At 36.2% G+C, this 25,922-nt stretch overlaps 1 protein-coding gene across 4 annotated transcripts in view; it reads left to right on the plus strand.

Moving 5' to 3' along the window:
* WDR37 (WD repeat domain 37) overlaps positions 1-25,922 on the plus strand; it is a 46,758-nt gene that overhangs the window by 17,182 nt on the left and 3,654 nt on the right. For 3 of the 4 annotated variants that reach the window (XM_086741914.1, XM_086741915.1, XM_086741917.1), the window contains exons 6-13: positions 3,892-4,027; positions 5,212-5,283; positions 7,346-7,390; positions 9,085-9,161; positions 10,994-11,231; positions 11,764-11,905; positions 24,463-24,597; positions 24,994-25,108. In XM_086741914.1, coding sequence (XP_086598040.1) covers positions 3,892-4,027; positions 5,212-5,283; positions 7,346-7,390; positions 9,085-9,161; positions 10,994-11,231; positions 11,764-11,905; positions 24,463-24,597; positions 24,994-25,108 — 960 coding nt within the window. The remainder of the gene's footprint in view (positions 1-3,891; positions 4,028-5,211; positions 5,284-7,345; positions 7,391-9,084; positions 9,162-10,993; positions 11,232-11,763; positions 11,906-24,462; positions 24,598-24,993; positions 25,109-25,922) is intronic. The other variant, XM_086741918.1, reaches the window with a different exon arrangement.

The raw sequence follows: 25,922 nt of genomic DNA on the forward strand, positions 1-25,922 counted from the left end.
TTGTAAATTGTGGTTTCTTTAAGCTGAGTAATGCTGTTCTTTAAGTAAAACTGCATCATGAGGAACAGTATCTTTTCTTGGATTCATCAGTTACACATTACTTCCACCACACTATATGACATTTTTACAGTAATTCCTCACCGTTTTTAAAGAATGAATGTTGAAGGGGAGAGAGTGTGTGCACATGTGTGTATTTGAGATTACTCCTGTAAAGAAAACAACAAAAAAATCAATTTAATGAAAGAAATAGAAAAATTAGTAGGTAGTGAATTTCTGAGTAAAGATTTGGGTAGTGCAGTTGAAATGGGGATTTAAGTGGGATTTAAGTATATGTGTACTATTACAGGTGGTTTTTTTTTTGTTTTTTTTTTTTTAAATTATTTCTACATTTTAGCTATGAGAGTGGAATCTTATTTTTTTTTTTTTTTGCCTGGTCTCTTGATACAGTTATCTTTTCTAATATTTTTCCTTTTGCACATCTGCATCCCTCTGGTATTTTTGTTTTCTACTTCTCTCTCATTTTTCAATTTTCACAGAAAGTTTACCTACTGCTCTTTTTGCCCTGTCTCGGGTTAATTTCATTATATATTATTAAGGGTAAATGAAATGTGAGAAAACCGCAGTGGGATCTGGTACGTGAACCTACTGTATGAGAAGCTCTGTGGTGACCCGTATTGTAGGCTACTGTGTGGTTATTGAGCAAGCGAGGTTATTGAGTAGGTGTGTTGGAAATACCATCTGTTACGTAGTCTGAAAGTTTGAGAGTAAGAGTAAGAATGGTGCGGTGAAATAGATCTGAATTACTGGATTTGGTTTGGTCTCCTTTTTATTTTATTGTTTCTCGAACTTCCTTTTTCATTCTTGCCAATCTAATGCATAGAGGTACCTTTTCCTTCTTGCTGGTTAATGACTTATGAATTCTTTAATGAGGCCTCTTAAATAGAGACAATATGATATTAATAAGGACAATATAGTGTTAGTACATCTACTATGTAGTTATGAGTTAGTAGTTTCTCTAGTGTGGTGGTGGATCCTGAAGAGAGAGAGTAGATTTAGTGCTTGGTACTCTAAAAAATAATTTTTTGGATATGGTAATGGACAAGATCCTGTGATTTAACTGCAGTTGTTTGTAGATGCAGGAGTTGTGTGAAATTCGTGTTTTGATGTTAACAAGATGTTACTGCTGATATTAACAATCCCTGGCTATGACAGTTGTTAAGACATCAGGAAAACATTAGCAGTTTATGCAGAATTCTAAAATAAACTGAGATGATATAACTCACTGCATCATAAACTAACTTCCAGGATCTCTGATTCTTTTGGACCAGGAAGAGGACTCTTAAAGGGAAGTATTTCTTCACCCAGCAGTTGAGGGGAATAAAACTTTTTGGAAGATGTAGTTTTTGACCTTGCTGCTTAACATTATTCCACAGGAAATTCCTTTCATCAGTCACAGTGTAATGCTGCTGGACAGGTCCTGAGTTGACCAAGTTTTCATTCTTATTTCTAATGTGTCCTGTCTGCTTAAGAGACATTTTTACAAGATATTTTGATATCTTTGCTGTACAATTGTTTCAGTTAGTATTCTGTTTCCAATTATTTACGTGGTAAACAATTGTTTCCATGATGTTTCAATTTGCAATATTCAATTGTTTATATGGCAAACAATTGTTTCCTTGTTAACAAATCTCGATACGGTGGGAAGTACGTGAAACTATATGGATTTCAGAAGGAGGACAAAGCTAAAACGCACTCAAGATATGATTGCCCACTTACTTGCATTTGTATATGATAATCTGAGATCTGCTGAAGTTATTTTTTTAAAACTTTCTGCAGTGTAGAGGCCTCCTTTTAGCAAGTTGCGTGTTATTTAAGTCTTTCTTTTCCTTTCTTGGAAACCTGTGTATGGTTAAGGAACCAGGAGGTAATCCAGTTTATCCAGTTACTGGTATGTGAAGTGAGGGACAGGAAAAAAAGAAAGAAGGAAGAAAGAAAAAAAAAAAAAAGAGTAGAATAAGTGTGTATTAAATAAATATCTATATCTGGATATTTAGTGTAAGATAGTGTTCTTGAACTCTTATCTTCTGTCTGTTCATTCAAGACTGCTAATATTCTAAAAGGAATTTCACAGCCTTGCCGTTAAATGATCCGTAAAATCACTGTCCAGCAGTTTTGGAAAATCTGTGCTTGTTGATGATTAGGAGAGAGTTTCTCCTAGAAAACTTTTGTGTGAGGATTTGACTCAGCATTAGAAAGAGAGAATGCAAGCATACTTCAAGTGTGGAGTTGAGAGCTGAAAAAATTCAAGTTTTGAATTTGAGCTGAGCACCATATTAATTCTTAACTGTTTATTTAATTCTGCTGTTCCACTTCTCAGATATGACTCAATTTAGTTTAAGGACTACATTCAATGTGGAAATTGCGTCTGTAGGATTGGATTCAAGGCCTGTGAAACTCTGCAGTGTGGTTGAATTAATGATCTTTACCTTTAACCCATTTTCTTTTCAATGCATCCTGAATGATTGTTCCTCCTTCTGCTGTGAAACCAAAATATGTATTAGCTGTTAATATGTCCTTCAAATAGGACATTATCATTTCATCATTGGAAAACTGACATGCTGAGGATTTGGAATGCTCTTGCAGATAGTCTTTAACTTTTTAAAACCTTTTTGGAAGCGATTTACTTTAATGACATACTTAAGACCTTCTTTTTTGATACCAAAAACTAATGTGGTTTTGATCTTAGATTATTGTATCTGAAATGTAGACTTAATTAATTGCCTAACTTTTACCAAGCTGTAGAAGTCCTAATGTGATTTGTGTTGAAGCATTTAAAAGTTTTGACTTAACCAGTTGGATAGATATGGTTGTATGCAGAGGAAAAGACTGATAAATTGAAGTCTTCTTTTTGTTTTATTTTTAATAAAGCTTTTCAGATAGCATTTCTCAAAGAATAGTTATGAGCTTCAAGACTTGTGGGGTAAAAGTAACACATTTTTAACAGTGCTTTTTAAAGTTATCTTTCACTACTCTTGATTTCAGTTGTCTCTGGAAGTTTTCCAGCAAGACAAACTTAAATTTTTTTTTTTTTTTTTTTAAATATTGCACTAGCCTTTCATCTGAAAATGTAGAATTTCTGCAATTTGGTTCCTTTCTGTAGCTATTGGGTGTTTTCAGCCTTCCTGTACTATAGTGCCTTGTAGTTTTACCATTTTTGCTAGACTTTTTCTTCCTTTCATTTAGTATTACTTAGGCACATACTAATTTGGATTTAGTGAGTCTTCTCTTTTTTCCCCTAATAGCATTGACTTTTAGGGAATGTGTTTATCAAATGAGTTTGACATACTGGTTTGTTTTTTTTTTTTTCGTTTTAAAAAAACTTTATTGCACAAACAGCAGTGAGTGTTTTAAATGAGAATGTTTTTAGATTTTACTAGAATTACGTAGTAAGTACCTTTTCTCAAAGACACTACTCTGGATAACATGAACTGTCTTTAAGTTATCAGATATACTTGTTTGGGAATAGGCAAGAAAAGTTTTAGGTTTTTTGGTTTTCACTCTTTAAAAATTATAATCCTTTACCCAAACTGAATGGGAAGGCACACTGCATTTGTACAACTCATTTCTCCAATGAGATTGTGTTGTGGTAGTACAGAATAGTTTATCTCGCGTTCTGCAAAAAGCAAGGTGTTATTAAAAAGGAAATTAAGAGATATATTTGTATCCAAATTCACTTTCCTGTCACCACATGTCAAATTGTTGACAGTAGTAAACTGTCAGAACACTGAACCATTATTATGAAACAGTTAATATCTATTTATATTTGTGAGATAGTTACTTAATCTTGGGTCAATGTGAAAAAAAAATATGTCGGTGTCTCTGCTATTTCAGATTGTATCCAGTTTTAAAACTACGACATCAAGGGCAATCTGTCAGCTGGTAAAGGAATATATTGGCCACAGGGATGGCATTTGGGATGTCAGTGTCGCGAAAACTCAACCAGTGGTGTTGGGGACTGCATCTGCTGGTAAAGTTTTGTGTTGCTTGAATATTTAGAAAATTCTGGTTTAGTCCCTAAGCTATAGCAAATGTACATCAAAAGCATACTTGAATACTTAACTTCACACTGAAAGAGTAAATTTAAAGAAGTTCAGTACCTGAAAAATTCTTGAATTGGAGTTTCCTTGAAATGCATTTAACCTTTAGAAGATCTAGGCTTTTTAATTTATTTTTCTAAAGTATATGCTATTTAACTTCCACACAGGTCATGCTCTTCTTAGGGTCAGCTCTGGTCTGTTGGAATGTGTCAGTGGGTGGGTTGGGGAGCTGCTTGCTTGGAGAGGTCTCTTGCACAGAATACAGAGATCCCTGCAGACTTTCTGCTGTAGTATTGTTTAGCCTTTGTTTTACAGAAGCCATAGCCTTAGTAATAGGTTTCATATTCCTGTATTCTTACGTTCATCTGGCTTTTGCCTAAGGATCTAGGGGCAACTAATAGTCTTAATTTTCTGATCTTATGTAATTTACTAGATTCCTTCCTCTCTACTTGAGAGGGAACAGGTACTAATGAGTAAGTCACTAAATCTACTGTGATCCAAAAGTCAGTTTAGAGTCTTGTGTGGATTTGAAAAATTATTGGGGAAAGAAACTATAACCAGTTAGAATTGGTCAGTTTGAAGTGACAGTCCTTTGAAACTGGAACAGGATATGAAGACACTTACTGGACATAAATATTATTGAAATAAATACTATTGACCAGAAACCTCTGCTTCATAAACTGAACTGTTACCATTTTTATTTGTCCACTGAGGGACACATTTTGTCTTTGTGTGGGACGTCTTGTCTTTGTGCTAATTTAACTTGGAAACAGCCATTCTCAAATTCAGCATTAAGGTTCTGCCCACTTACAAATACTTACATTAACTATCTGTTTTGGGATGTGGCATTTGGAATCTTTCAATATTTACTGCAAATTAATCCAATTGGGACAGCACCTTTACTTTTTTGGGGAGATACATATCAAGTTATAATGATAGGAAGCTTTTATGTTTTATGTAAAAGGTAATAATCAAGATGAGTTGGTCTGTTCTACATATGAAGTCTGTTTCCTATGGTATGCTCTACATTTGAAGATAACTTGTTTTTTGAATCAGTTAAAAGTGAAAACCATACATTTTAACAATATTTACAGCTACTTTTTAATCTTTGTAGATCACACTGCTTTGCTGTGGAGCATAGAAACAGGGAAGTGCCTTACCAAGTATGTAGGGCATGTTGGATCAGGTAAGATAAGAGCGTATTGTGAAAACGGGAAACAGTGTGTTTGGGAGGGAGAAAAGTGTTTTGGATAACTGCAAAAATGTTTATTGTGGTTTCACTTGCATGTTTGCCAGCACCATTAACCAGTCTATTGTGAAGTTCCGTTAATCTTCGTAGAGAGAATGTTTGGTACTATGATTCTTTCATAGAGAGGCGTATTAAGACGGTTCTGTAAATGCTAAATGAATAAACCAGTCCATACAAAGAAATTTACAGGCACAGTTACAACACTCAGCAGTTAAATGTCAGAACTGATTGAGATCTCTTGCATATGCAGAACAAGAGAAACTTATATAATCAGAAATTAGCTGTTTTGCAGGATTTGTGTTATATTTGGGATACAAGGTACAGATGCTGAGTGACCATCTACTTGCACTTCTTTGTTTAGTACATGATCACATATATCATTTGTTGTATAGTACTAAAATCTTGTTTTGAAGAGAATTGATTCAGTATAGGTATTTGCTTTCCTCTATACCAGTATGAAAATTTCGGAGACAGTGTTTATAAAATGCTCCTTGGGTGGAGAGGTGGAGCTCAGTAAGTGGTTTTGATGTTAATCTTAGTTTTTGGTGTCTGATTTAACAAGCACCTGATTACCCCTCTTGTATCTCATAACAGGTTACAATATAGGGTTTTATAGACCAAAAGTGGAGAGGTTTTCCATAGCTTTGGCTTGCTGTTGAGAGTTGAGCACTTTGAGTGATCCTATTTGTGTACACGTTTGAGTGTAGAGTCATGCACCCAGAAAATGAGGAACGCAGTTACTGACGGGTTAGTAACCCAGCTAGCACATGGTATGAACTTTGTGGCAAACATGCAAATAGAATTAAGTTCTCCAGAGAGTGACCAGCTGCTTCATCCATGAGTTCTACTTTTTTTTTTTTTTTTTTTTCCTGCTAGATGACTTCTAGCTCGTACAGTGCAAAGTTACTGATAGATAAATGCATAGAAACAAGTAACACTTGAGTTCGTTCAGATACCAATCATTTGTGTTTTCATGGTGATAGGTTTTTGAGGTTTTTTTAATTGCTATTTAGTTAACCATAATAAGAGCTCTAACTTGTGTTTAAACAATTGTGTATAAACTGAAAGATTTATATACACAATAATTTATTAAAATTATATAAATTGTATAAAAACTGATCTATTTTTTCATTTAGTAAAACTTTTCTTTGCTTATTTACATTTGACAGTTGGCTTGAAATTGAGCAAAGGTGTTGGGTGCCAGCAGCTGGGTGCACAATTGAGTTAGGTCAGTGTGAACAATTTAAGGAGTATCTTTTTAGACTCATTACACCACACTCTCTCTTGACAACACAGGCATCTATTTTACTTGTATGATGGATGGAAATTATTTCCAAGTTCTTTCTTGAAGAATTGTTGAAGAGAAGCTTATGGATTTTGCAAATGAATATGCTTAATAATGAAAAATAATTGAATCTTATGCACTGAAGTGAAAATGAAGAAGAGCTTTGTAGGCTGATATAAGTCTTGCAGGACTATTTTAAAACAATCCATTTTTTTTGTTACATATGGTTGCAGGGCTGAAATCTGATTTGTGTTATTTGCATTAGGTTTTTAGGCATTTATTCTTACAATCTTAAGCAATAGTGAGAAAGTTGAAGGTCATGGATAGAAAGTTTTGATTATGTCAGAAATATTTATGAATACTTAAATTCTCTTTATGGAAGTCCAGAGCATTATCTACTGTAAGCTTGCAAACAATTATTTGAATGTCCTTTGTTTGTCCTTTATAAGATGAAACACTTGCACTGGATTCAGGAAATAACTTGCTAGAAAACATATATTGTTGTATAATCAACTAAGCTGGTTTTCTTGATATACTTAGGTTCACGCGCTCAAATAAAATACCGTTATGCTTTATCTCACTTAAGGGATTGCTGTACTACAAACAATTACTTAAAACTGAAGACTTCTTGATTTTTCAATGCTTTTAATGGTAAAACGTTGTGAAATAGTTCTTCTAGTATACTAGCTTAAAACTTTACTTTGTTTTCCACAGTAAATTCCATAAAGTTTCATCCAACGGAGCAAGTGGCTCTTACAGGTGTGTGAATTTTTTTATATGCTGAATATGTTAATTGTGATGGAAAAATAAGTGTCATTTGCTAGCACCTTTTTGGTTGTAGCCCCTCTTCCTACTGCTTAGTCAGTATCATTGTTGGTTGAATTACTCTTCTATTTTAAGGCATAACAAATCAGAGCTAGATCTTTCCATCTGTGTTTGTTGTATCCTTGTCACTTGTGCTTACCTGCTCCAAAACAGGCACTTAGAATCATGTGTCTTAACCCTTTTGAAATACATGATATTTCCAGAAGTAAAGGAAAAGAATATTGTAATACTAGGTGTGCAGAAAACACACTCAAAAATGTGACTCGCAGTGTAAAGGTGTTTTCAGAACTGAGAATACCATCAGTGCAGCTTCAGGCTGAAAACTGTCTAATGTGGTTAACACTATAGTTTGTATGGTCTAGCAATTAGGGCACTAGCTTTGGGATTAAAGAGATCTGGATTCAATTTGCTGCTATTGTAAAATGAGGATAATTATTATTGAGGTTAGAAATTATAACACTGCTGCTTTGTGCATCTACAGTGACCACTTTAAAGGAAGGTAGGGAGTAGAATGCCTACTATCTAGGCTAACAGTGATTTAAGTTTGGCTATTTGGGTTTTCCTGTTTTCATATGCTAACTGTAGTAATTGTTTCAGTACTATAAACAATGTTGCCGTATAAACTGACTTATAAAAAAACCAAAACAACCAACGAACCAAAGAAAAGCTGCTCGTAGCTAGATTTTTGTTCTTCTGATATTCTGACAGATGGTTCTGCCAGGCATTTCTGTTGAAACTTTTCAGGGGACCTGTTCTTCAGTGTCACTTGATTGATGTAGAACTGATTAAAACAAACAAACAAAAAAATCTTCTTCCCTGATCCAAAATACTGACACCAGAAATAATGTAAGGTTTACCTTTCTTCTAGCCATCTTAGTCTATTAGATATTTTTCCTAGTGCTTTCATCTACATTGCACTTGTTAGATGTATGCATAATCATAGTAAACTCTATTTCTTCCCAATCTAGAACTCTCAACACCGTACCCCTAGGTATTAGAGCATGTTTGTTCTGTCCATAACAAGGATAATCTTGAGCTTCTCCTTATATAATAATGGATAAGTCTATTTCAAAAACCAATGAAGTCTAAAATGAGATGGTACCTGCTGAGCTGTAAACTGGTGCTAATTAAGCTGAGTTGCTTAAGGCAGAAGCAGAACAGTCTTGCACTTGCCCTTTTGGATGTCTCATTAAAATCACGCTAAAACCATTTTATGGAAGAAATCATTGAATGAAGAGGAACGCCAGTATTTTGAAAAGTAGCGAATGAAGGATGGCACTTGTTGATGTGTTAAATACCTTCTTCGCATGTTATTTATTAGAATGGCAGTGATATTAATGTTCTGATGTGTAGTATTTAAGTGCATGTTTTCACTGTAGGAATGATTAATTTGGTAGCTATTTATATTTTGCATAATGAGTTATGTTCTGTATCAGTACTGAAGCCAGGAAAGTAACTGTTGATGTTGGGACTTACTCACCAAAAGGGGTCATAATGGTATCTGTTAGAAAAAGATGCAACTCTAGACAGTATTGCCAAATGTAATGTTAAAGCTTGTTTTTATTGTCCATGGAAATGTTCTTATTTAGTTTCTCTCTCTCTTTTTCTCCCCTCTTCCCCTTGTGCAGCATCTGGAGACCAGACAGCTCACATCTGGAGGTACATAGTACAGTTGCCTACACCTCAGCCAACTGCAGACTGCAATGTAAGCAATCAACTTACTGCAACTAAACCAAGTGTGTAGCAATTTCATCAGATACAGACTTCATAGAATCATAGAATCATTGAATTTTTAGGGTTGGAAAAGACCTCTTAAGATTATCAAGTCCCGCTGTCAACCTAACATCACCGTGACCACTAAACTGTGTCCTCAAGGGCCACGTTTACATGTTTTTTTGAACACTTCTAGGGATGGTGACTCCACTGCTTCCCTGGGCAGCCTGTTCCAGTGCCTGATCACTATTTCAGTAAAGAAATGTTTCCTGATATCCAATCTAAACCTCCCCTACTGGAACTTGAGGCTGTTTCCTTTCATCCCATTCATTCCTTTCATCTCCCTCCTACCTGGGAGAAGAGACCAACACCTGCCTCCCTACAACCTCCTTTCAGGTAGTTGTAGAGAGCTATGAGGTCTCCCCTCAGCCTCCTCTTCTCCAGACTAGACAATCCCAGTTCCCTCAGCTGGTCCTTATACGTCTTGTGCTCTAGACCCTTCACCAGCTTTGTTGCCTTTCTCTGGACGTGCTCCAGCATAAAATTTATACATAATTAAAAAATTACCTGATTTCAGGATTGCAAAAGGTGGGATTTTAAGGTTTTAGATTAATAGATACATTTCAGCCTTTCTTTCGAAAAAGGTCACTTCATGTTTTCAAAGATCTATGGTGCAGAATAGAATATGCAGCTGCAGGTACATTAATTGACTTTTTGTTCAAGGTGATAAGTCTGTAAGTAAATGAACTATCAAGGAAATTTTTTTGGTAATAGTTTAAGTAATAATAATGACGTTCTTTTAAAAGTAGTTAAATTCTTGTAGCTTAACTTACTGAGGCACCTGTATTGGCTATAGTTGCTATGAATCGAAAACTGATGGTAAAGACCTGTATTTTTGGCATTTATTTAATTATATCTTTAAATTTTATTTCTAATTGACCCTTGCCAGCACTCGTCATGCTGTCTGACATTGTTGTCCCCAGGCTTTTATTTAGTCAGTGTTTACTGTAGATTGTCAAATGCTGTATTTGACTAAAGAGCACGCTTACTAAATTGTGAAGGCAAACATAGTTTCTAGCATGAGGTTCTCAGTAAGCTGAGTAGGGGCAAGAGATGGCTGTATACTATGGGACAGATTTCTGAATGGGAAATGTTTGATTCAGCTTATTTGATTTGGCATTTCCATTTTGAAAGAGCAGTACAAATGTTATCTTTTTCATATCAAAGTGTTGCATAAGTGAAATAGAGTTCAGAGATGGATGCTTTGTGATTAGCAAAAGAATTTGGTTTGCATCCAATTTATGTCAGCACTGCGTGATGACTATGGATCAACCAGCAGACAAATATTGATGTCATGATTTTGATTCTGGTGGATAAAAATATAACTGTAAATGATTGTCTTTCAAAAGATTATAATAGTCAGTGTCCTGTTAAATGCTTCCTTCCTTTGAAAGTTTAAAGGAAAAAACCTCCTATTTCCAACCTTAAAGATTCTATGATTCTGTGTGCTGCAATGAAACTCCAGGATAGCAGAGTACGGAGAATATAAAAAGACGTGCCAGATAGTAAAGGGGGCAGATACTCAGAGCTAAACAGTTCAGAAGAGATTTTAAAATGAAGTAGTTATTAAAACTGCATTTAACTCAGTGGTATTATTCCTTTGCCAAGTTTTTGATAGTGAATACCTGAACAGGCTAGTTTCTTCAGGATTAAGTTACCTGCGTGCACTTTAAGGGGAGTGGGAAGCATTTATGCTGTAAAATGTAACTTGGAGTCATTCTTTCTCATTTATTTGAAATCTTTTTTTCTCTTGTATTTTTATAGCAAATGTCTGGAGAAGATGAAGTTGAGTTCTCAGATAAAGATGAACCTGATGGAGATGGAGATGGTTCTAGTGATTGTCCCATTGTCAGAGGCCCGTTAACTTCACTCAAAAGCCATCAAGGAGTGGTGATAGCAGCTGACTGGCTTGTTGGGGGGAAGCAAGCTGTGACAGCGTCATGGGATAGGACAGCAAATCTGTATGATGTAGAGACTTCCGAACTTGTCCATTCTCTTACAGGTGTTTGTTCACTCACAAAAAAATAAATTGGTTTATTTTTATATGTGGGATTATTTGTAGATATTAAAACATTGGGAAAAGTAGGTTGTTTCTCTGGAGTACGATTGAGTGTACCAGACTTGAGCTGCTGCTGAGTATTGTAATGGTTTCTAAAATTGTAACCTTGTTAATCCTCTGAGCATGAATTTGTGTTCTTTCAGGCTTGCAATATGTCCTGTTAAGTAGTTGTTTTTAAACTGAATGTAGCCAAATTGTTAGTTCTTGCAAAATGCTTTTGCTGTGTTCATGGCATGTTAAGCAGTAGTAACCTATCTCTACTTAATAATCACGTGAAGTGAGTAGTGGGTTGTTTTGCTTTTAAGTATAGTTCTAAACTTTAACAGCAGTAGTAACATTAGAGTTCAGAGTGATTATTATTATTCTTCTGCTGTTTGGGGGAAAAAGAGAAAATCATCAGCATTTCATTCCAATTGTATGTGGAAATGAAAAGTCGTATTTTCATTACCTTACGTGTTCTCATCTGTGATTGTAGGGCATGACCAAGAGCTAACACATTGTTGTACACATCCCACCCAGCGTCTTGTGGTGACATCATCACGCGATACAACCTTCCGTCTGTGGGATTTCAGAGATCCTTCTATCCATTCTGTGAATGTCTTTCAGGGCCACACAGAGTAAGTGACAGTTCCTTCACAGATTTCTACAAGTTCCGAAAGTATAAATGTATTCAGTTGCTAATCCGAACAAAACTGTTCCTGTGCTCTTTTTGAGGTCCTAAGTTCATTCCCCTGTTTTATGAGACTGATTTTCACAGAAACCCCTAACTGTCCTCCTTCAAATGTAACACAGCAGTACTTAATTTCCAAAACAGCAGCCAGGGCTCTTGGTGGGATATTGCTTATATGGTAAGTCTAGATAAATCACCTTTAATTGTAAGGAGTTTTAAGGTATGAGGGTTGTTTTTGGCACTGGTTATGCCTGTAGTTCAGGGGTATTGCTGTAATGCAGTTGATCAAGCAGATTACCTCTGCTTGTCGTGATACCCAGTGTGAAATAAAGGTTACTTCTTAGGAACCAGTGGGGAAAAAAAGGGATTAATTTTTACTCTTTAAGCTAACGGTTCTAATTTGTACATAAAACAAGAAATTAAAGTAAGGGCACTGATTACCTCATTCTGTCAAAACAATGGGTTTGGTGTAACATTTTTAGTTACCAATTTAGGCTTTAAATTTTTATACTGACTACTGTTGACTATGGGCAAATGTAGTTCTGAGAATCTGAGTTACAATGTTAACTTACCTTACTGTAAATCAGAGCTTTGATATGTGGAAATGCAGAAATTACTTTGAAATATTTTTCCCAAGAAAGTGATTTTTTTTTTTCCTTAAGATTTTGGAATCTTTTAACTTGGCTGTTTAAGAAAAAAATTCACCTTTCATCTTCAGAATAAAATATGGTTGTTAATACTAGCTCAAAACAAAACCCCCAAATATGTATTTACATTCCTATTTTTTGTTAATTCAAATGTGTAGTTTGCATTATGATCGAGTTTCAGTATCCACTTTCTCATTTTCCCAGCTGTTGGCTAACCTACCCATAATGTAAAACCTCTTTAAAACCCTCCAGCACCACCAGCCGCCCTCCCTGCACTGGACTCATTAGTTTGGCAAATATTTGGTGTATCATCCTGTGTAAGTAGCCATCTTCTCCTGGTAGAAGAGTAGGCTTAAGTTTTTTGGTCTGTGTCCTAGAATTGTTTCATGCCATCATCTTTTTACTCTTCTGTCGCATTTTCTAGAAGGATTTGTGGAAGTTGGAAGTTTTTTTTTTGTCCATTGGTGCTAGCATTTTTTTTTTTCTGAGCTAATTAGTTGTGTTGTCCTAGGACTTTTTTTTCAGGAAAGAAAGGAACATGATTGATACTTAGGTTTTTCCATATGTATTCTGAGACCAAATGATATTGATCTGGGGCAGCAGTACATACTGTAAAAGGTGTTAGCTGGTATTTTGGCCTCTGTCACGGAGACCTATAAACTATCAGGGAGTTTATTTTTTTTATGAATGGAATAGACTTTGAGCAACCTCTTAGGTCACTCTTATTCCAGATTTTCATTGTCTTCATATTTGTGTTGGTCTGTTGTCTCATCTGTCTCCATTTTGTTCTTTGAATGCATGATGTTTTAGTATTGACATAAGCTTTTCACTAAATACACTCTAACTTTTAAGAATCTCAAAACTGACCTTGCTGTTCAATGGCTGAGGTTGTTCAGCTCTTTTTTTTGTTGAAGAGATGTTTCTGTTTGCGAGATGAGTATTTCACTGAGGAATACAGTCAGACGTGAGACGGGAGGTCAGTATTTTGCAGTTGAGATGTACTTTGAGGGATTTTATTTTTGGACCACTATTGTACTGCCTACTGGCAAAGTATTTTAAAATGACTCTCTAACAATCTTCTCACATTAAGCAGCATGGAAGAAACTATTCTATCTGTTGACTGGAAAAGACATACACATATGACATCTTTTCGCTTTCCTGAATGTCTAGTTGAATAATTTGCCAAGTTTTTAATATTTTGATAGACTCTTGGAATCAGTTCTGTAAATTGGATGTTACAGTCATTAACGCTGATGATTTAAAATCCTTAACCATAAGTTTTAACAGCCTCTTGCTAAGTAGTACCTCATAATAGCTGTCTGAAGCTCATCGAGCAGCTATTTTTTTTTCTATGTATTTTACCAAAGTAACTCGTGATGTGTTAAACTGATACAACTTGATGCCAAACATCTCAATCATGAGGCCAACCTCTGTTTGCTGTGTTGTTGCCCCCAAAATCTTATTCCATCCCAATATTCCCTCTCACAGGGGATCCAAACCAGCCCCCAAACCTGACAGTGTGTGGGTCAGAACTTCAAGTTCCGTTCCCCCGCACCCCGCCTGGCGCCCGCTTCTCTCCGGAGCGGTGCAGAGCTCTCCCGTCCTGAGCGCTCCTCCGCCAGCAGCGCTGGACCGGGGCCTGCGGAGCGCGGGCGATGCTGACCGGACGCTCCCGGCCGAGCTCTCCCCCCGCGCCAGCAGGGGGCAGCATTGCACTACTGAACACCGGCTGGGGGCTCTTCGGGGCCCCGCCCTGCCGCGGGAGCCGGGCAGCGGCTTCTGCCTCCGCACACTTTGGGTCCCGCGTGGGATTGCTGCCACCGAGAGGACTTTTCCGTTTTGGAAATGCGAGGGAGGGGATTGAGACTTTAAACCTGTGTGGAAATGCAGGTTTTTGTTCCCTGCAATGTTAGGCTGTGCGCCTGTTTCTGTACTGAAGACACATGTGGGTAGTGTAATTTCAGCTTTGTTTTTGGTAGCCTTAATGAGTTAGGTTTGAGATTTAGTCAAAATGGCACATTATCTTGTAAAAAATATAACAGAATGATGCTGATGTGTTGAGAGACTAACGAATTGTGTTATAGGCAGAGGATGATTTTATGAAGTTAATTGACACCTGAAAATGGAAAGCAGTTGCTGTGCATTGCCTTTGTAGTACAAAGTGATGTTCTGTCGAAATAGGTGTATCTATACCAGCTGTGAGAGATTAGTTGTCTTTTAGGTAAGTGGCCTAAGAAATCACCTATTATCCTGGTGTTTTGAGCATATAACTGCTTGCTTTATTAAAAGGGGAATATTTCTTATAGTCTACTGCTGTGACAGTCTAGGAAAAATAAATTCTTCTGTCTCGAGCTTCTTGTGTAGATGCCTGCTTTGAATTAGGAGGTGATTTTAGTAGAAGCTGCAACTGTATTTTCTGTGTGTTCAGTTGTTCCAATGCTAAAGATTTTAATTTAGCCCTTGGTAGATTCCATAAGTTGCTCATCCCAGTGTTTAGTTAACCTTCCTGTTAAACCCCTAGTCTGGGTTTGTCTAGCTTCAATTTCTAGCTACTGTATTCTACCTTGAAGAGCTGTGTTTCCTATATTAATAGATACTTAACAATAAAAAAAAGCTTCCTTTATTTTCCTCTCTATAAATTATCAGTTATTTTTTACAAGCTACCTATTTTACCTCAAAGTATGTTTTCCAATATATTTTGACATTTATGTATCAAAAGACCAAGTTTAGTATATTTGTAGTATTTTTGCACTTCAACCTTGCATTCAGCTGAATCTTCGAAGTACATTCAGGCCTTTTTTGAAGTTGCATTTTCCTGGGCAAGTTTCCAAATCTGTAAACATTGCTTCTTTACATTTTTCGTGTATATGACGGTTTCAGTTCGGTACATGACTTTTTTGCCTATGCCCTTCTTGCGTAGTGATAAAAGTATCTTGTCATATTTTCTTTTAGGTTTGCTATGCCCCCAGTTTGTCTCACTTATTTATTCTCTTCTACTTAAGAAATAATGACATGGTGTGGAAATAAGACTGATTTTTGCTTAAATACAAAACTTTTATTGTCTGATTTTTTTGTGTGCACCGATAGGAATTTATATTACTAGTGCTGTTAATCCCCAGTCACATCCCACTATGAGATGTTTAGCAGAGCCCTGGGAAAAGGTTACATTTATATTATCATCGAGACACTTGTTGAATGTTAATTAAATTGGCTTCCTGAGTTAAAGCATCCAAAAATTATATTGAGGACTCAAATTCCAACACATTTTTCCGAGCAGATACTACTTTAAATACATGCTTGATAATGTATAGCACCAGCTGTTCTCCTATGGGGATGTTACTGAATTTAGAGGTTATTGATTAGAGCTCTTCAAGTTGAACTGAGGGGACACTCTGAAGAGTGAAATGCTTCTGGCATCTACATAGCAATTTTTATTCCAGCTTTACTTCTGCTTTTGTTTGCTGAGCCCTGCACAGCTGTGTCTTGTCAGAGCTCTGAAGGCCATTCTTTTTCCAACCTGATGAGCTAGTCGAACAACTCTGGTGTTGACGTTCTCTTGCATATGAGCCTGATGAGTTTTTCTGTCTCTTCAAGTACTCTGCATGTGCTGAGGTCTATCTTGATGCGTGGAGCCTTCTAAAATGTTCGTATGCAAAATCTTTACTATCTGTAGCTTAAAAAAGATCTTAGTCTGTACAGGTCCAGTGAAGTACTTCACAGATTTTATACATTTATTCTGACAATGTAGTAATACTGGAAGTAAATGATTACCCTATTGGCAACAGAATACTACATATTCTTTCTCCTTTTGCTCTGGTTGTGTGGCTGTAGGAGATCAGAAAGGAAAGTTCCTGTTCATTTGCTGTCTGTATGTCTCTGAATCTGCAGCTAGATGGCGAGTTGTGCTTCATCCTGAGAACTTTGAAACTAGAGAATTGCAAGTATGTCTTGCTTCTTCAGCTTTCCATCTTCAAACTCCTATACTTGCTGGAAGATACAAATTAAAAATGTAAAAATACCTAAGCAGCGGCTGATTAGGATGCTGGGCTGAATTCTGACACTTAGTGAATTGGGAGTTCATATCAAAATGATGTTCTGTATCAAGAGACTAATAATTGCTTTAGTTTTGTGAACACTTGGGTTTGCCAAGGTCAGCTGGCTTTCCCAGATGCTTTATTCTGCAAGATTTAATTCTCATACCCTGATATCTCTCTGTCTTGAATGACCAAGACAGACAGAATGGCAGGGGGGAAATGTTTACTCTTATGGCAGCAGCGTCATTAGACAACGTCCCTGTTTGAAAATGGTCTTATTCTAGATAGCCCAGATATTAGGAGGTCACTGTTAGGTATTCTAATTCAGCCACACTTTCTTTGTGAACCTAAAGCATATCTGTATGTAGCTCTAAAAATGCAAGTTTTGCACCTTTGACTGAAAGCTGTGCTTAGGAAAGGGAGTCTTTTGTGCCAAACAAAATATCACAAGTTGGATGCTGTCAGTGGTGTTCGACCAGTTTAAAGCATCTGTTCTTTTCAAGATAGTTCTGTTCTTGCTTCAGCTATTAATGCCATCAGTGATGCTTTGTCAACCATTTTTCTGTTTTTTTTTTCTTATCCAAGAATGCCTTAGGCATTCACCATGTGTGGATCTCTCAGTCCAGCTTCTGTAAGAAATGCAAAATTTTTCTGATGAAACATTCATTTTTCTCCCCGAGCCTTACTGATTAGCTAGATGACTGTGATATCACTGTTAGTATCCCTACCTTGTTCTCTCTGCTGTGTTTTTAAATTTTCTTTTGCATTTCATTGAAAAAGGCTCCAAACTTGCCTTTCAAACACTTGCATGCGTTTGGTCCCACATTTGCATGTGCGTATTCCTTAAATAAAGATTATGACCTGGACTTTAAGATCTAGGATTAACTTCTAAATTTATTTTGTGCTTCTAAATATGTAGATGTTAAAACCTTTTAATTTCCATTTATTACATACATATAATGGTGCATGTTAAGGTTTCACCAGTTTTCTTAGAGTTGTTAGGAGCCTTATTAGGTGATAGCTCAAGCATCCAGCTTTGGATTTGTCTAACTTCCCATGTTTTCACAGCTTCTTTGTGAAACTGCTTCAGGACAGACTAGTGCCAGCATGTTTTACATGCCTTCAGCTCATTCAAGTTACCTGTCTTTGCTTTCATGCACAGCTTGAGTACACCATTTTCTATTCTAACCTTCCTCTGACCTAACTTTTTATACAAAAATATTATTTACACTTGTAAACTTGTTAAAGCAACTTTAAGTTATTAATTCCTGTTATAATGAGGACCAAGATAAACAAATGCTATGATGTTTTCCACTTTCTGGCAAGCATTCTTTTATTTTTGTTTATATACATAGATATACATACCTATCTCTGTATATAAACTTGAAGAGTATGTATTTATCCCATTTTTCTTTATAGATCTGGGCATACCATTTTCTGTAAGGTCTATTGCAGTGACAATGAATAAAAAGCTAACAGTTGAAGCTGTTACAGACAGTTAAGCTTCACAAGTAGGTTGTCTTATGGCCCTCTTTTTACCAGATTTGACAAATATTTGTTTGCCATAGAATCTTAAGTTGGTTCACGGTGGTAAGGTTGTAGGAGTTTATTATTCTTTGGGTGTTTCTGATGGGTGTTTTGTTACTTTTTTTTTTTTTTTTTTTTTTTTTCCCCCAGTGGATGCATGCATCTCTTATTTTTACCTGCTGAGAATAACGCCAAAGAAAATAGAAAAAATAATTTTGTTAGGCTGTTGTTACCATATTGTTACCATGTGTACCGTGACTGGGTTTGTAAGCCACAATAACCAGTATTCAACTTAAAATGTTTGCAGGGAAAAGCTATCATCAAACTAGGAGGGAAGGCATTAAAATGTGATGCTATAGAGTTAATATTAGAGAGGTTCTTTATCTACTCTGGCTTTTTTTAAAGTGTGACAGAGAATTTGACTTTCTCTGTTTTGAACTGGTTTTGCCTTCTTTATTTTAAGAGAATAATCAAAACTCCCTGAAGATTAATTCCTGCTTCCTGTAAAAGGAATGTACAGAGATATTGTAGTGAAAAATCAGTTGCAACGAGGCTTTACATTAGGAAATCGTCCTCAGAGTTCTAAGTAACCAACCTTACTAAGGTCTCACCTGTATAATGGGTGCTGCGCATTTTGAAATGGAAAGAGACATGCTGCAACCACGCTTTTGAAATTCTGGGAAGTGAGTCATTCCATAACTGTTAGTTGTCTGCTAGTACTTGAATAGTTTGGCAAGTAAAGAAAATTACAGCACTGTCATGGAGTTGCTGAAGTGATGAAAAAGCAATTTGAAAGATAATATTCGTTGATAGTTGTGTTTCCTTTATGTTTTTTAACTATTTCTGTTGTCATTGACTAATTTTCTCCTGGAAAAATGGCTCCTTAATTAATAAATAAATATTAAAAAATTAATAAACTACTCTTTAAGCTATAAGAGTAATTGCTTAAAATTAAAAGCCCTGTAACTAAAAGAAACAAGTCCTTTAGGTTTTTATTTTGGGGAATGGAGAGTGTAACATAGAAAGTTTGGCTGTACTCAGTGTTAGCCATTACGGTTTTGTCAGTCACTTTGAAGATGATGTAAGTAATAAATCTGTATCCAGTTGCTTATGCATGCTTTAAGCTTCGCTACAGTAAATAGATAGAACGGATAGATAGAATCTTAATTCCTTTCTTGAATGCATACACTAAAAAGTGCTATGGTTGTTTTCAAATGACCCACAAAAGAGCATAGCCAAAGGCCTTTTCTTTGTATCCTATTGAGTAGAGCGTAGCACTTTGTAGAGTATTGTCATTCTGAAGCTTACATAACATAAGCAGCAATACTGCAGGGATAAATGTACCTTTTTTATCCCATCATAAATATAATGGAATTGATTTTAAAGATACCTGCACCTTAACTAATTTACTAACTTGCCGTTGACAAATTCTCATAAAAGCCAGTGATTGTTTTCAATCTTGTATCATTTTATTAAGACAGAGAAAAAAGGAGATACTGGCAATTTTCTCTAAATGTCATGAAACACTTATCTCTGGAGTAGACATTGTTGATTCAAATGCAAAACCAATGACTTTTCAGTGCTAACAGTCATCTCTGGCTTCTTCCTCTCCCCCTTCTGTGTTAATTCTTTCATGATTTCTTCTCACTAGTTCTCCAATTGAACGAAAAAGCTCTGCTGATATTTGGAGATAAATCCACAGACACACTTTGGGAATTGTATGTGTAGATCTTCCTGGAATCAAGTGCATGATTCCTGAAACCTGAATGCACAATCAGACGTGGAAGTATTGGTGTGTTCCCTCCCAGGACTCCCTTGGCCAGAGCAGTCACCCTTTAAAATGAGCAAACTCTTGTCCATATCTGGATGTTTTAAACCCAAGTTGTGGCTTACCTGCAGACTGCTCTTTATGGGAATACACTTTGTTCTCCTAAAAGGAAGGAAATTCTTGTGCAGGAAATGCCGCTTCCAATTTTTGTTCTTGAATTTTACTACTTAAAGTGAGAGCACTCAAATTTTGCTGTTTAACTACACTTTTGTGTACATTGAATACATTTATGTGAAAGCTGTGTTTTAGTCCATTTTCTCCAGAATTTCATTGCATACACAGGTTAATGTTCATGAATAGATCCCTTTCCACAGACACAGAGGCATGTTTTCTCCAAGTGTTCAACGGTAAATCCCAGTATAGGTTGCAAATCAAAATGGAAAGAGCAGTGTTAACTTTTTTATTTGGTGCATTGCCAGTAAGGGTTCTGCATCAGCATTTCATGGTCCAACATTTTCAACTTTTTTTTTTTTTTCTTTTTCCTCCCCTATGTGTGAAATTTCAGCAGATTGTTATGCAGAACAGTTTTGTGTCTCAGTGTGACTGGGGAGACAGCTGTTCGGCCTAATGAGGAGTGCTAGCACTACAGTATTTCTGTTGATTGAGACCCACGGAGGGAGCAGGATGTTCGAGGCCAGGCAGCGGTGTGTGGTGAGGAAGTGCCATGCTGTCAGCTGGAGGTATACGCTCGGCTGCTCGCTACGACAAGATAAATGAGTTTTGCTGGGGTTTGGCGGAGGCTGAAGCTTTTCTGGAGAATAGTTGTAGCACACCAAACTCCCTGTGAGACCCACGGTTTGAAGTGTCATAAGACTGCTTCCTCTTTGCCAGGTTTTTTTTTTTTTTTTTTTATTTTAGTGTCCTACAATACCTGTCATCTTTTTGAGTTATTAAAAACCTAATGTCTTCTAGCATTCCATTAACATGGGGTCTGATGAGCTTTTGTTGACAATTTTTATTAATTTAGCCAAAGGATGTTAACCATAGTTTTAGCTGGGTTAGAACAAACTGAAGACTAGTATCAACAGAAAGTAAAAATAGACCCATGAAAATGCAGAGAGAAGTCTTTTAATTTTTGTGATATGGGTGGGGTTAGGGAGGCAATGCTTTTGAAAGGTTGTTTATTGGCTGCTCTAGCAACTTATTTCTTCCCCCACAGACTTTACTTCCCTTGCTTCTGTTTCTTCTCACCTTTCCCCTTTAGTTGGGCTGAAATTCTCTTTCAGTTTTTAAGTAGGAAGTGGACTTTCTTCTTGTTGCTATTTTGTCTTAATTAAAAAAAAAAAAAAAGAAAGCCAACAACCCCCAAACCTCTAAAAATGAGATGAGCTGCATCTGTCTCACCTTATGAGATGCTTCAGATTGGATTAGCAGAGGAGACAAAGCATGTTCTGTAGTGCCTAAGAAAACCTATGAGCACAGCTCTTGCTCGAGTCTTCTTAAGTCAGTGGTGTTGTACATGTGCTTGAATTTAAATGTATGTGTTGGTATTTTTTTAATATTAACTCAATATTTTCCACTTTAAAAACTAAACAAAACAAATAAACCCACCTGGTCTTTACTCAGATAACAATCAAGTGCTGATAACCCTCCTCAGAGTTGTCCAGTTTGTGAGAATGATACTGCTTTTGGCCTTCCTAGGCTGGATATTAAGTTACTTAAAACCTCTAGGCTTCCAATATTATTTTGAAAATGAGATGTCTTTGAGAATTGAATCGAGTGTATCTGTAGGTTCCCCTAGGAGAGTAATGTTTCATTTTTTTTTAAAGCATAATATCTAGAAGTCTTATGCAGTACATCCTTATCCTGTCTGCTTTGAAACTATGACCAAAATTATGAATCATAAACATTGGGTTTAGTAAAACTGTTTTTACATCTAGCCTTTGAATTCAAAGCTCTTTATGAAAAAGGCTGTGTTGTCATCGTGTGTGCTTGCACGTAGTGCATATCCCAGCCTGCAGTGCTTTACGAGGATGAACTGTTGGGAGGGCAGGCAGAGGACTGAGACCACTGAGCACCTTTGAAGATGTCACTGAAAACAGCCCAGCAGCCTTCCCTTTGCTTTTCTGTCACTTGCCCAGTTGACAGAGAGAGCTACAGGAGAACTTCATTGCATTTTTGTTTTGCAAACTTCTTTGTGTATCTAGTAATATCTGAATGAGCAGTTTAAACTAAAACCAGCACAGAACAGGATTTTATTTTCTTTTGAGAATCCTTTTCTTTTTACAGGAGTAGAAGGAGTCAAGCTAACCTAGAGTTGGCTTTCTGTTTGCGTGGCGGTGATTTGAAATGCTTGCATTTAAAAGGTGATAAATCTAAGAATGGGACAAGAAACGTAACTGTTTGACAGTGATTAGTGATAAAGGAGAACCAATATGAGGTCAAAGAAGGAGGAAAGCTGTTTAAAGTTATGAAAAAAAGCATACAAATTGGAAGGTTATTTTAAGACAGTTTCACAACATATTCCAACTGTAATTGGGATAAAATTAGAATAAAATGTATGATGGGAAAACACATCAGATCTGTATGTTTGCAGGAGAATACTAAAATGCTGTCTATTCACTCACCTGGAGCTTTTCTGTGACTTAATTCCTTATACTGTTTTGTACAAGGAAGTCTCCCAAAGTGTGTGCAAAGTATGGAGACATAATAGTGCATTTTAAACTTATAAACATTCTTCCAAATGTGTTACTGCAGAATAGCGTTCAGTTAAAGTCTGAAACATCTTACTGAGGGATTTTACAGCTTGTTTGAAGAGCTAGTGAGGAGAGAAATGCAGATGTTGGTAAGTGTAATGGAGGTCAGGCAGACAGAAGACAAGTTTGGTGCTGAGAACGTACCAACCAACATGTTCTGCAGTAATTTGATTAGGTGAATGAGTTTTCTTCCAAAATGCAAAGGTGCCTGACGAAAGAGACTTGTCAGTTGTGGCCTTCATGTATGTTTTAACTTCTGAGTTTTGGTTCCTGAAGTTCAGAAGATTAGGTGAAGACCTCCAGGTTCTTATTGGAGTCATCTCCCTGGTAGCTTAGCTGCACTCTAATAATACTTTAGGAGACTTGGTATCATGAATAAAGTGGGCCTTCATCCTAATTAAAACTTAATTTTATGTCAATTTAAATTAAGACACTTTCGTAAACTGGTCTGTTGTGACCTGGCTAGTGCTAATCTCAATCAGCAGCTTGGCTAGGACATGAATTCAAATTTCTGCAGAACAACCAAAGTGACAGTAACAACTGACAACTTAAATTAAAATTACTAAATTCTAAGAAATTGATGTGCGTGACCCAAGTTACAAGATAGGTCATTAAATCAAGTCTGTAGAAACACAGTTGAGACACCCTCCCCAATGATTTTAGGGAGAGAAAAATGCTTTGTTAGTACATTGTGTGGGCAGAAAATAGCTAGTGTTAAGTTGAGAATTCACACAGTACTAAAATGAAAGAAGTTGTACAAAAACTGTAATCGCTTAATACGAAATAACAGGTAAAAGATTTTTTTTTTTTTAAATCACCTCATTATCATGAGAACTATTCATCTGAGCTCAGCAGTATACTGTTCTCTGAAAGTATAAAATGCAAAGATAATAAAATTCTAAGCTAAAATTCTGTATATAGTATCTTCTGAAAGTAGTATGTTGCACTTCCAATTGCTGGAAGTATTCTTGGGAGTCTTTCTCTGAGTGCCCTTGTGCTTTATAGACATAAGGGTAACATTTGAAGAACTGTCTGGTCATGCTTCTTACTATTACTACTACCTGACATTTTTTAATTCGACTCTCAAACTTTTTTGAAATAGGAATAGTACTCCCAATTAGAAATTATTGGATTGCTTGTAGCTATTGCTAGCAGAGTTATACTGGAAGCTCTGTGTATGCATTACAGCGTGTTTAGGTACGTGTATGTGTACAAAATAGCTTTAGCTACATCTCGGATCAGATATTTTGGATCTCCTCAGTGCCTGTGCTGTGAGTGACAAATGCCTGAGGTAGTTCTACAGAAGTCTTTGGATGGAAGGTAAAAGAACTTGACTACTAGTCTCAAAGCAGTTGAGAGGAAGAATTGTACTTTATCCTAGTGATTCAGTTTTAATTGTCTGAGAAGCCTACTGGACATTAACGTGGAATTTCAAAAGTGAATTAAGGTTTCAAGACTGGACGTGGTTAGCTCATGTTAGGATCAGTGGAATAAAAGAGATGCCTCCAAAGTAGCTCTCCACTGTTGGGCTGCTTCTCTTAGCCCGTGGGCCTTTATATCTTAAGTGACACAGCTTCTTGTAAGAATATTTTTTTATTCTAAAATACCCACGTGGAGTTTTAATTTTTCAGGTTACTTTGGTTTTAAAAACAAAAGGCAAGTTACACATTTTAAAGGAAACACAGGAACAGAAAATAGAACTTTAAATCAGATGCTAATTTAATAAAGACCTTTAGAGCTTGACATCTTTCTTTTTCCTCCTGATTGTTTAGCACTGTGACATCTGCAGTTTTCACTGTGGGAGACAACGTTGTTTCTGGTAGTGATGACCGTACTGTAAAAGTTTGGGATTTGAAAAACATGAGGTCTCCTATTGCAACCATCCGTACAGATTCTGCAGTCAATAGGTAAGCAGATCTCTTGAGTTACTATTTTTCTTAGTTCACTGAATATACATTTCGTTTTAGTCACTAAAATTAAAGTTGAGATTATGATATTTTGGAAGAAGTCTCAAGTGGTTTTAAAAAATGCAGATGTAGTCAGCATTAATTTTCAATAAATCCATTGTATTGCTTTTCTGAGATTTTTTTTTTATATGGGATGCAGATGCTAGGGCTGTTTGAGCATCTCGTACAATAGAAAACATCTTAATGGTTTAATACTTTTTTTCTTTTTCTACTTATGAATTCTAATCAGGAAAAAATCAGCTGTATCGTTTCTTGTAAGCTTTAACTTGTGCTGTCAAGTTCAATTTGCCAGACCCACTGTTTTGTACATAACCTACTTTTGTCTCTTTTGTGCAGAATTAATGTATGTGTTGGCCAAAGAATCATCGCACTTCCACATGACAACCGACAGGTTAGATTATTTGACATGTCAGGAGTGCGATTAGCACGCCTCCCTCGCAGTAATAGACAGGTAACTGAATATTTATAGCCTTAAAGTATGTCTGTTCTTCTCTCATAGAAGGTTAAAATTAGGATTTGGTCTCTCTAGTTTAAAAGCTGAACAACTGCTGGAAGACACTGGTCTATACAAATATGCTGTTGTTAGTTATTGAAAATGACCAACATGCAAATAAGTTACATATTTTGAATTTTTCCTATTCGAATTGGAAATAATATTTCAACTGGATTTCATCATAATTTTTCTCCTTACTAAAGTGAAACTCATGTCTCCCTTTTCTATGAAATAGAAAAAAAAAAGAAAGAGCATTTAAAATGTTTACTAACGTCTTGATGTAAATCATGTCAGAAAAGTGGCTCGCTATGAGATTTACTGGTTTTTTTTTTGGTTTTTTTTTGGGTTTTTTTTTTTTTTTTTTTGATTACACAGTGTTTAATTTGTTAATTCTTGATATTTGGTACCAAGTAGTAAAGCGTCCTTGCTGCAGCCATCCACTTTTGTGCATTTGTGGTGCTGTTTGGCATAGCAGGCATCACTAATGGAGCAAATTAGACTAAGTGAAGTTAATTGCATTATGCCACTTCAATGGGTGTTTTTATATGGGTGGATTTGTTTGGGGTGGATTCAGCAGCTCTTGACAGAATTTAGGAAGAGGTTTTAAGACTTATTTAGTCTTGTTTACTCTTTTTCTAGTTTATGTTTGGTTAGTCTTGATTTTTCTCTGTTTTCTGTTTTTTTTTTTTCTTAATATTTCCATTCAGGCTGATATTACTGAAGTCATGGCAGATTTTTTAACTTAAATGTTGTTCAGAATCCTCCTTTGGGC

The sequence above is a fragment of the Chlamydotis macqueenii genome, chromosome 2 (assembly GCF_036417535.1).
Source record: "Chlamydotis macqueenii isolate bChlMac1 chromosome 2, bChlMac1.mat, whole genome shotgun sequence".
Lineage (NCBI taxonomy): Eukaryota > Metazoa > Chordata > Aves > Otidiformes > Otididae > Chlamydotis > Chlamydotis macqueenii.